The following is a 12,347-nucleotide window of genomic DNA, read 5'->3' on the forward strand; positions in this document are numbered from 1 at the left end:
AATCTACACGTTTCGTACAGTATACAGCAGATAGTTATCTTGAACGGATAATCTTATAAGGAGTCTAGAGAAGATAAAGCACTTCCTGCCTGTATAGAATGGTCCCAGAGAACTTCACACACTGTCACCACACATACCTCACCACATCCCACAGTGTGACTGTTGTAGGTGCAGTGTTATATTATGAAGTCACCATGTGAGATGTGTCTTTGCTAGTAAACTTCATGTTGAGTAACTAAGAAAATAAAGACACAACCACAGTCTACAAAATTAGAAAGGGATTTGTGAAAGAAAATCCAATGTTGCTCCAGTTTACAAAATGTTTTTTAAAAAATGGCTAGGGCGGGCCCTAATTCATAGGTGCCTTTTCACTCAGACAAGTTATATTCAAATGGGCTTAACATGTGATATTAAAAGGGGCTTGTTCATGTTGGTGTCATTCTCTCCAAATAAAAGCGTAGTCCTGTATTTGTATGCTACTCCTTGAAATGTCAGCACCCTCGTTGTCTCTGCCGTATTGAGCAGGCTGTTACTAGTTACCACAGCCACAAAGTCAAAGCTATGGCTAAACCTCGCCTATTTCCAAAACGTTTCTTCTAAAAAATCTGATGTTAAACCTAACCTTAACCACACTGCTATCCTTGTGCCTAACCACAACCTTATGTTAAGACCAAAAAGCTTTTTTCCCCCCATACATTTTTATGATATCCATTTTTACTTTGTGGCTTCGATAACTAGTGTCAACCGACCCGAGCGCCCGGTTCTGAACTTCAACAACGGTGAGAGGTCTGCTGAAGTTAAAACTGCACGGGGAACGAAGAGGCGCCCGCTTTCATCACCTAGTTTTTTCTCATTCTTGGAACGATGGAGTTGAATCCAAAGAGGACTGTTTTGACGTTGCTTTTGATCCAATGTAAGTACTTTTGCACTTCTATGGATTTAGATTAAGATTAGAAAACGTTATTTTGCTAAACGTGTCAAGTGCCAGAGATATTCCAGTGCAATACAGGCTACTGATGCAATTGTATCAACGCTATGATTACGCTAGTTGGCTCTCTATGGAAAGTATATACACGTTTCTAAAGGCTCCCCTGAGATACCTGGGCACAAGATAACGTTGCTTCAATCTCTCAGTGACATTCCTTTGAAAACATGTCAGTGCAGATGAGGCTGGAGGGGTACCAAAATATTTAAGATATTATGAATATCGGGAATAGAAGACTGCATTTGGAGTGCGGTGTATTGTGATTTTAGGACTAGTTATCCCTTAGAAAGAGAGTGTTTTCTGCAGTTGAACGTCAAGAGTGTTGGGAAAGCAGCACTATTGCAGGTTAGATCAGGCTCTATTGCATTTCCATTTGTTCTCAGGTGAGAGCTGGGTTGGCAACCCGGTGAGATATTCTGTTGCCTGAAGCTATGAAAATGATTGTCAGCCAGGCATGCTCATACACTACATCACCAAGAGTATGTGGACATCTGCTCGTCGAACATGTCGTTCCAAAATCATGTGTTAATATGGAGTTGGTCCCCCCTTTTGCCGCTATAACAGCCTCCACTCTTCTGGGAAGGCTTTCCACTAGATGTTGGAACAATGCTGCGGAGACTTGCTTCCATTCAGCCACGAGCATTAATGAGGTCGGGCACTGATGTTGGAGCTTAGGCCTGGTGCGCAGTTGGTGTTCCAATTCATCCCAAAGGTGTTCGATGGGGTGAGGTCAGGGCTCTGTGCAGACCAGTCAAGTTCTTACACACAAATCTCGACAAACCATTTCTGTATGGACCTCGCTTTGTGCCCGAGGCCACTGTCATGCTGAAACAGGAAAGGGCCTTCCCCAAACTGTTGCTATGGAACTAAGGGACCTAAGGGACCTAGCCTGAACCATGAAAATCAGCACCAGACCATTATTCATCCTCCACCAATTTTTACAGTTGGTACTACGCATTGGGGCAGGTAGCGTTCTCCTGGCATCCACCAAACCCAGATTCTTCCGTCGGACTGCCAGATTATGAAGCGGGATTCATCACGCCAGAGAAAGCGTTTCCACTGCTCCAGAGTCCAATGGCGGTGAGCTTTACACCACTCCAGCCGACACTTGGCATTGTGCATGGTGATCTTAGGCTTGTGTGTGGCTGCTCGGCCATGGAAATCAATTTCATGAAGCTCCCGACAAACAGTTATTGTGCAGCCGTTGCTTCCAGAGGCAGTTTGGAACTCGATAATGAGTGTTGCATCCAATGACAGATGATTTTTACGCACTATGCCCTTCAGCACTCTGTGGTCCCATTCTGTGGTCCCATTCTGTGAGCTTGTATGGCCTACCACTTTGCGCCTGAGCTGTTGTTGCTCCTAGATGTTTCCACTTCACAATAACAGCACTTACAGTTGACCGGGGCAGCTCTAGCAGGGCAGAAATTTGACGAACTGACTTGTTGGAAGGTGGCATCCTATGACGGTGCCACGTTGAAAGTCACTTAGCTCTTCAAGAAGGCCATTCTACAGCCAATATTTTGTCTTTGGAGATTGCATGGCTGTGCGCTCGATTTTATATACCTGTCAACAAGGGGTGTGGCTCAAATAGCTGAATCCACTCATTTGAAGGGGCGTCCACATACTTTTGTATATACAGTGTATCCTCATGATGAAGTTTACAATGAGCTGTGCGAAGGAGGAGGACACACCTACTTCTCTGGCAGAGGTTTGTAGAGGTGTGTAAGGTGGGCGTGCTGCGACAACATTCTGAAAGCCACCGACTTCATTCTTTCGACTCTTGCCCGAAGAGTTTCAAAGCGTAGTTAAAATGACACAGTTAGGCAACTGTATATTAATGTATGGCATGGTTCCTCCCTGTTTTCCCTGAGAGAGATGCCGACTGCAGTTCTCACCCGCCTAAACAAGCCAGGTTCGCTATCATGCCATGCAGCTGTTTGAAATGTTAGAGATGGTGAAAAGGACAGCATAGATTGGTTCAGGGACTACAGATTTGACTGACCACCTGACATGACCAGCACGATCTCTAGTTTTATCTGGTCTTGATTAGAGGTCGACCGATTATGATTTCTCAACGCCGACACCCATACCGATTATTGGAGGACCAAACAAAGCCAATACCGATTCATCGGCCAATTTTTATATATCTTTGTAATAATGACAGTTACAACAATACTGAATGAACAATGAACCCTTTTATTTGAACTTAATATAATACATAAAATCTATTTAGTCTCATAAATAATTAAACATGTTCAATTTGGGGTTAAATAATGCAAAAACACAGTGTTGGAGGAGAAAATAAAAGTGCAATATGTGCCATGTAAAAAAGCTAACGTTTAAGTTCCTTGCTCAGAACATGAGAACATATGAAAGCTGGTGGTTCAATATTCCCAGTTCTTCAATATTCCCAGTTTTTATTTATTTATTTATCTGTTATTTTACCAGGTAAGTTGACTGAGAACACATTCTCATTTGCAGCAACGACCTGGGGAATAGTTACAGGGGAGAGGAGGGGGATGAATGAACCAATTGTAAACTCAGTTAAGAAGTTTTAGGTTGTAGTTATTATAGGAATTGTGACGCGTTGACTGTTTCTCTCTATACCATTTATATTTCATATACCTTTGACTATTGGATGTTCTTATGGGCACTTTAGTATTGCCAGCCTAATCTCAGGAGTGGATAGGCTTGAAGTCCTAAACAGCGCTGTGAATCAAATATTGCTAAGAGCTGCTCGCAAATGCAGTGGAGTGCTGTTTGAATGAATGCTTACAGGCCTGCTGCTGCCTACCACCGCTCAGTCAGACTGCTCTATCAAATATCAAATCATAGACTTAATTATAATAAACACACAGAAATACGAGCCTTTGGTTATTAATATGGTCAAATCTGGAAACTATCATTTTGAAAACAAAAGTTTATTCTTTCAGTGAAATACGGAACCGTTCCGTATTTTGTCGATCGGGTGGCATCCCTAAGTTTAAATATTGCTGTTACTTTGCACAACCTTCAATGTTATGTCATAATAAGGTAAAATTCTGGCAAATTAATTACGGTCTTTGTTAGGAAGAAACACAGTTTGCAACGAGCCAGGAGGCCCAAACTGTTGCATATACCTTGACTCTGCTTGCACTGAATGCAAGAGAAGTGACACAACTTCCCTAGTTAATATTGGCTGCTAACATGCATTTATTTTGACTAAATATGCAGGTTTAAAAGAATATACTTCTGTATTGATTTTAAGAAAGGCATTGATGTTTATGGTTAGGTACATTTGTGCAACAAATGTACTTTTTTTGTGAATGCGCTTTTGTTAAATCATCATCTGTTTGGCGAAGTTGAATTAGGCTGTGATTCGATGATAAATTAACAGGCACCGCATTGATTATATGCAACGCAGGACAAGCTAGTTAACCTAGTAATATCATCAACCATGTGTAGTTAACTAGTGATTATGTGAAGATAATATCATCAACCATGTGTAGTTAACTAGTGATTATGTGAAGATTGATTGTTTTTTATAATATAAGTTTAATGATGGCTAGCAACTTACCGTGGCTCCTTGCAGCCACAGGGTCCTTTTGACGCTGCACTCGCGTAACAGGTGGTCAGCCTGCCGTTTCCTCATGGGTTACAATGTAATCGGACATAATTGGCGTCCAAAAATGCAGATTACCGATGGTTATGAAAACTTGAAATCGTCCGTTTCAAGTTATGAAAACTTGAAACCATGCCGATTAATGGGTCGACCTCTATTCTTGATTATTGTCCAGTCATATGGTCAAGTGCTCCAAAGAAAATCCAAGCTGCAGCTGGCCCAGAACTGAGCGGCACGTCTAGCTCTTCAATGTAATCAAAGGGCTAAAATCAATACTATGCATGCCAGTCTCTCTTGGCTACGAGTTGAGGAGAGACTGACTGCGTCACCTCTTGCTTTTATAAGAAACATCAATGTGTTGAAATTCCAAATAGTTTGCATAGTCAACTTACACACAGCACTGACAGACACACTTACCCCACCAGACATGCCACCAGGGGTCTTTTCACAGTTCCCCAGGTCCAGAACAATCTCAAGGAAACGTACAGTATTATACAGAGCCATGAGTGCATAGGACCCCCTTCCATCTCATAGCGCAAGTGAACAGCAAACCTGGTTTCAAAAAACAGATAAAGCAACACTTCACGGCACAACGCCTCTCCCCTATGTGACCTACTGGTTGTGTGTATGTACTGACATGTGACCTACTTGTTGTGTGTATGTACTGACATGTGACCTATTTGTTGTGTGTATGTACTGACATGTGACCTACTGGTTGTGTGTATGTACTGACATGTGACCTACTTGTTGTGTGTATGTACTGACATGTGACCTACTGGTTGTGTGTATGTACTGACATGTGACCTACTTGTTGTGTGTATGTACTGACATGTGACCTACTTGTTGTGTGTATGTACTGACATGTGACCTACTTGTTGTGTGTATGTACTGACATGTGACCTATTTGTTGTGTGTATGTACTGACATGTGACCTACTGGTTGTGTGTATGTACTGACATGTGACCTACTGGTTGTGTGTATGTACTGACATGTGACCTACTTGTTGTGTGTATGTACTGACCATGTGACCTACTTGTTTGTGTGTACTGACATTTACTGACATGTGACCTACTTGTTGTGTGTATGTACTGACATGTGACCTACTTGTTGTGTGTATGTACTGACATGTGACCTACTGGTTGTGTGTATGTACTGACATGTGACCTACTTGTTGTGTGTATGTACTGACATGTGACCTACTTGTTGTGTGTATGTACTGACATGTGACCTACTTGTTGTGTGTATGTACTGACATGTGACCTACTTGTTGTGTGTATGTACTGACATGTGACCTACTTGTTGTGTGTATGTACTGACATGTGACCTACTTGTTGTGTGTATGTACTGACATGTATGTGTAACGAATAGATGCACACACATACTGCATGATCATATTTTTCAATGTATGCAAATTGTAAAGTATTTTGTATATAATGTCTTTCTCGTTATATGTCGAACCCCAGTAAGACTAGCTGTTGCCATTGGCGTCGGTTAATGGGGATCCTAATAAATTGAATCAAATCAAATAAACTCCCAATAGACATGGATTCACCAGAGCCCTCCGCTACCCAGCCACTGTCCAATGAGGTGCTCAGTCAGTCACAGAGCAGGGATCTAAAGTGGGTTATCTAGCTTGCTGCACACAATGCACCCAGCCGGCTGGAACCACATTGGGACTGAATCAGCAAGGTTTACCCAGGGCCAGTGGGGACTCTCTGTATCTCTATCTCTCTCTGTATCTCTCTCTGTATCTCTCTTTGTATCTCTCTTTGTATCTCTCTTTCTCTCTCTCTCTTTCTCTCTCTCTCTCTCTCTCTCTCTCTCTCTCTCTCTCTCTCTCTCTCTCTCTCTCTCTCTCTCTCTCTGTGTTGGTCTCGGTCTCATGTACAGTACCAGTCAAAAGTGTGGACACACCTCTCATTCCTCTCTCTCTCTCATTCTCTCTGTGTTACATTCAGGTCGGTCTGTGTACATTCACATGTACAGTACCAGTCAAAAGTGTGGACACACCTACTCATTCCAGAGTTTCTCTTTACTTCTACAATGTTCTACATTCAGCCTTCTACAATGTTCTACATTCAGCCTTCTACAATGTTCTACATGCAGCCTTCTACAATGTTCTACATTCAGCCTTCTACAATGTTCTACATTCAGCCTTCTACAATGTTCTACATTGTAGAATAACAGCGAAGACATCGGCACAATGAAATAACACAGAAATCGTGTAGTAGCCAAGAAACATCCATCAGTGTGACCACAACTCACGTGTGTGACTAATGAGGTGATCGTCACCTGCTCACATCCTGTTCTAAGATGTCTGCCCCGCCACTTGTCTAGCAGGTGGAATCATCTCAAGTCTGCATCCAAAATGGCATCCTAGTTCCTATGTAGTGCACTACTTTTGACCAGGGCCCATAGGGAATAGCCTGGTCTAAAGTAGTGCACTACACAGGGAATATGGTGTCACTTGGAGCCTTTGGCCCTCTCACAGCCCTGTTTTAGTGTTTGGATGTGATGTGACTCATTGAAAACATGCTGAATCACGATAGCACTTAAGTGACTATACTATCATATCTTAGCTGTCTAGTAGTATGGAGGAAAATGCTGCAATTACGGAACCGGGATCCCTATTTCTATTTGTTTGGAAGGGTAAAGTTCACCTGGCCTGTGTTAGGTTAGGCCTGTATGGTATGTGAACTTAACCTGAGTGTGGTGTTTAAGCGTTGGTCATTTGGCAGACGCTCTTACCCAGAGCGACTTGTAGCTTTGTAAGACAACGGTCATAGTGAGTAAAACCTTTCCTCAATAAAGCAGCTATCAGCCAAGTCAGTGCTGGTAAGACAAGACAAGTGTAGTGCGGGAAAAGGGAACGGGTGTTAGCTCAACAAACAAAAAAGTGTTTCTATTCTTACTCAGCGTCTCTCTGTTCAGCGTCGTTATAGACCTTATGGATGGTGCCGTGACGTGACTTGTCGTTCTGTCGTCCCGAAAGGCCTCGCCAGTGGATTGATATCACTCACCCTCATCTCAATAGGCCCCCTCGGGTACTGTGTGTCCTCTGTAAGCAGCCACTGCACTGACACGTCTGCACCTTAGACCAGCAATCTGTGCACGCTGTCGTGCTTCGACTAGTCCAGACTGGGGATCACACGCAGCCAGATCCAGATCTCTAGTCGAATCCATCTTCAAGTGCCGTTGGGAAATGGAAGGCCGTTGAAATCCTTACCTTGCTTTCACAATAGAGCAACGAGAGCACTTCGGTCTGCTGTATGTGTGAATTGTGATAAATGCTAGCAAGGTCGTCTAAAAACAAGAGTTGAGTGTTATTACCACTGTCGTTATATTTTGAGCTTCAGTTCACATGGTGGAAAAATACTTTCTTTACGTTTCACTATGGATGCCTAAGGTGTTATGCCTTGAAGGATGTGTTTGAATGTCTCTGACATCTTTACTATCGCAAAACCTGACACTCCATAGCACTGCATTGCCGTTGGTATTAGGAATTTGTTGTTATTCCTGGTACAGCCATAGTATCCTGGGAACAAGGAAAACACACACACGCGCACTTACATGCGCACACACACACATAAAAGCTAAGCACCTCATAGCACATATCACAGATGAAGAAGGTGTGGTGTCTTTTTGTTTTTGTTTTTGACATTCAATTCATCTCCCCCGTCTTACACAACCCTGAACCTCGCTGCTGTAGCATATTTGTGGTGGAGGAGAGTGTTATTTATGATAGCAGTGTGATCTCTCTCTCTCGCTCTCCCTCTGCAGGTTGGAGCATCCCCCGGTCCCTATCCTTTAATGTGGGGACGGCAGGAGCCAAGGTATTCTCTGGACCTGCACTCGAGGAGTTTGGATACACCGTGAAACAGTTCAGAAATCACCAGGGAAAATGGTGAGACGAGACTATGGAGTCATGCATAGGCCGCCCTACACATGCAGTACAGAGTGGTAGAAAGTGCTAGACAGTGTTACGTTCTGACATGGTAAGAACAGCATCTCAGCACGTCCACAGATGCACACTTGCACTACGCTGTGCTGATGTACAGTTACGACAGTAGCACTGTGTCCAAATCACTCTCGCACGCCGTACAGGGGCCAGGAGAGCTAAAAACAAGCCCGAGCTTCGTTTGGGTCTGAGAGATCCAGAACTGTTGTGTAGCTGCTGGATTTGGAACCTCTGCGGTGGGCATCCGTTTTCTCAAGCTAATGCTGTTCCTGTTCTTACAGTAGGTCACAACCCTCAGCAGGGTTGGCAATGGAGCAGGATCCAGGCACTTCAACACTATACACACACACACACACACACACACACACACACACACACACACACACACACACACACACATTATAGAGTTATACTGCTGATCACCACAGAGCAGACGTCACAGACAGGGTTCTTGGGTTCACGTCTCGCTCACACACACACACACACACACACTTCCTGTAGTCCGTAGTGCCGTCTGTCTGCATCCGGGAGATCTCAGAGGAGACATTTTTCTTTTGAATACATCTCTCCAGGGACATAGCTGCCTTCCTTTCGTTTCCCGTCATAAACAAACATGGAGACTGAGCCTGGGTTAACCTATGGCGTATTAACTATGTGTGGATGGAAACATTGTTGACAAAGGAAAGGGCTCTGAGAAACATTTAACTTGAGGTTTGAGGGAGGGAAATGATTGAGAAACACAAGTAACTAAATGTCCACCACTTAGGCTGATGATGGGTTGTATAATTGCGTCAAGGACTTAAGTGGACTTCAATTGAATGTGGTTTTGACTAACCTCGTCCCCGGACTGACTCAACAGGAAGAGAGCTGGCTGGTGGACGAGACTAGGTTTTGACTAACCTCGTCCCCGGACTGACTCAACAGGAAGAGAGCTGGCTGGTGGACGAGACTAGGTTTTGACAAAATGAGGTTTACGGTTTCGTCATTTGTAATCTTGATAAATACCCCATTTGAAATGAGAGGCATAAAGACCTCGTAACCCCAGAGAAAAGAGGTGCCTTGTTGCGTTGGAAGCCAGAGTGTATGACATCACAGAGAGTGTATGACATCACAGAGATGGCTAGGTGACAGTTCTCTCCCTTTGTCTAATTGGCTGCCTCCTGTCTCAGAATGTGGGCTTTGGCTCTAACACAAAGTCAGTGGGGGCATAGGGGAGTTTTGGGATATTCGGAGAAACCACACCGAAACACGAATACCAACCATTGGTAAACGTGTACCAAGTTCATAATGTTTCTTTAGTTGTCATCCCATCAACATGGGAAAAGGCGTCGGAACTCCCAAATTAAAAGAGACTAATGGTTGTTGCCTTTCAGAAATCAGGCAATGTGTAAAAAAATAATAATAATAAAAAACTCTAAACCAAATACAAAGCTTACCACTATTATGGGATGTTTAAAACCACTGGGTCAGTGCTTGTCCCGACACGCAGTGAGGGCTTTGGCTCTAACACAAAGTCAGTAGGAGCGTCTGGGAGTTTTGGGATATTCGGAGAAACCAAACGTGGCAAATGTGTTCCAAGTTCATATATGGAACTGAAATGTTTATTCAGCTGTAACCAGTGGAATACATGTTAATATCTGTAGAAACTAGCATGGTCGAGGAAGTGCTGTTATCTGACAAGCCTATTCTCCTGCATACTACTGATACCAGAGGTCATGCTTTGGGCTTCTATTCTGTCTTTATTCGGTTTAATATCACACCAACACACTGTGTCCTGACCAAAAAAAGATACACAGTCATGACTGAAAATATAGGCACCCTTGATAAATATGAGCCAAAAAAAGGCTGTATAAAATAAACAATACAAATACTGAGCGATATTGTACACTCAAAACAATGGAGAGACAAAAATAGAGGACGCGCGTGTAAAATCCGTTATCCGTCACCATGGGAAAAGGCATAGAACTCCCAAATTAAAAGAGACAAATGGTTGTTGACAGACCATGTGTAAAAAATAAAAATACACCGCTTACCGCCATTATGGCCGAAATGAGGACATTTAAAACCACTGGCATGGTGGTAAACTTCCCTGGTCGCGGACCCAAGTGTATCTTGCCCCGACACGCAGTGAGAAATATCATTTAGGAGGCAAAGAAAAGGCCAAGGGTCATCTCCAAATCTCCAATTAGAAGCCACCTTCAGGCCAATAGGCTATTTGGAAGGGTTGCCATTAAAAACAAAAACCTTTATTAAAAGCAACCAACAAATGTAAATGTTTGAAGTTTGCCCTTCAGGGTTAAGGTGTTTATTATACTTTCCCCCCTAAGGTTAACTGTTAATGATGACCTTGGTAGAGTATGTGTTTACCTTCCACATCTGTAGATAATGAAAAACTCTAACTGTCATTGTCTTGTTGTGAATGTATGTACTGTATCCAAATATGAAGTACAAGGACAGTAACATCAGTGTACTCCCTAACAATGGTATGAGCTACCAATAATTGTGTGTAATTTAGACATACATGCCATTGTAATTATTATGTAATCAGTATGCAAATGTCTGTCTGTCTGTCTGTCTGCCTGCCTGTCTGTATGCATGCATGTGTGTGTGTTCCCCCAGGTTGCTGGTTGGTTCTCCCTGGAGTGGATACAACCAGGACAGGAAAGGAGACATCTACAAGTGTGAGATCAGAGGGTCCAGTTCAGGCTGCCAGAGACTCAACCTGCAGAGTAAGACATACTTCATACTCGTCATATTGTATATACTTTATACTCAACCTGCAGAGTAAGACATTCTTCATATTGTATATACTTTATACTCAACCTGCAGAGTAAGACATACTTCATACTCTTCATATTATATATACTTTATACTCAACCTGCAGAGTAAGACAGTTCATACTCGTCATATTGTATATACTTTATACTCAACCTAGAGAGTAAGATATACTTCGTACTCTTAATACATACTTTATACTCAACCTGCAGAGTAAGACATACTTCATACTCGTCATATTGTATATACTTTATACTCAACCTGCAGAGTAAGACATAGTTCATACTCTTCATATTGTATATACTTTAAACTCAACCTGCAGAGTAAGACATAGTTCATATTGTATATACTTTATACTCAACCTGGAGAGTAAGACATACTTCATACTCGTCATATTGTATATACTTTATACTCAACCTGCAGAGTAAGACATAGTTCATACTCTTCATATTGTATATACTTTAAACTCAACCTGCAGAGTAAGACATAGTTCATATTGTATATACTTTATACTCAACCTGGAGAGTAAGACATACTTCGTACTCTTAATACATACATTATACTCAACCTAGAGAGTAAGACATACTTCGTACTCTTAATACATACTTTATACTCAACCTGCAGAGTAAGACATACTTCATACTCAACCTGCAGAGTAAGACATGCTTCATACATACTTCATACTCAACCTGCAGAGTAAGACATACTTCATACATACTTCATATATCACATTTATACGTTTCATACGACATTAAAACAGCTCCAGCTATTCATTAGCCCTGGTCCCAGATCTGTTTGTGCTCAACCTGCAGAGTAAGACATTTATACGTTTCATACGACATTAAAACAGCTCCAGCTATTCATTAGCCCTGGTCCCAGATCTGTTTGTGCTCAACCTGCAGAGTAAGACATTTATACGTTTCATACGACATTAAAACAGCTCCAGCTATTCATTAGCCCTGGTCCCAGATCTGTTTGTGCTCAACCTGCAGAGTAAGACATTTATACGTTTCATACGACATTAA

At 42.4% G+C, this 12,347-nt stretch overlaps 1 protein-coding gene across 1 annotated transcript in view; it reads left to right on the plus strand.

Annotated features, from left to right (window-relative positions):
- The first annotated feature begins 469 nt into the window (after positions 1 to 469).
- The window catches only part of LOC112219685 (integrin alpha-2), a 36,764-nt gene continuing 24,886 nt past the window's right edge, over positions 470 to 12,347 (plus strand). The window contains 3 exon segments of the mRNA XM_042302063.1: positions 470 to 913; positions 8,370 to 8,493; positions 11,167 to 11,276. Coding sequence (XP_042157997.1) covers positions 865 to 913; positions 8,370 to 8,493; positions 11,167 to 11,276 — 283 coding nt within the window. The 5' untranslated portion in view covers positions 470 to 864.

Source organism: Oncorhynchus tshawytscha, linkage group LG20, assembly GCF_018296145.1.
Source record: "Oncorhynchus tshawytscha isolate Ot180627B linkage group LG20, Otsh_v2.0, whole genome shotgun sequence".
Classification (NCBI taxonomy): Eukaryota; Metazoa; Chordata; class Actinopteri; order Salmoniformes; family Salmonidae; genus Oncorhynchus; species Oncorhynchus tshawytscha.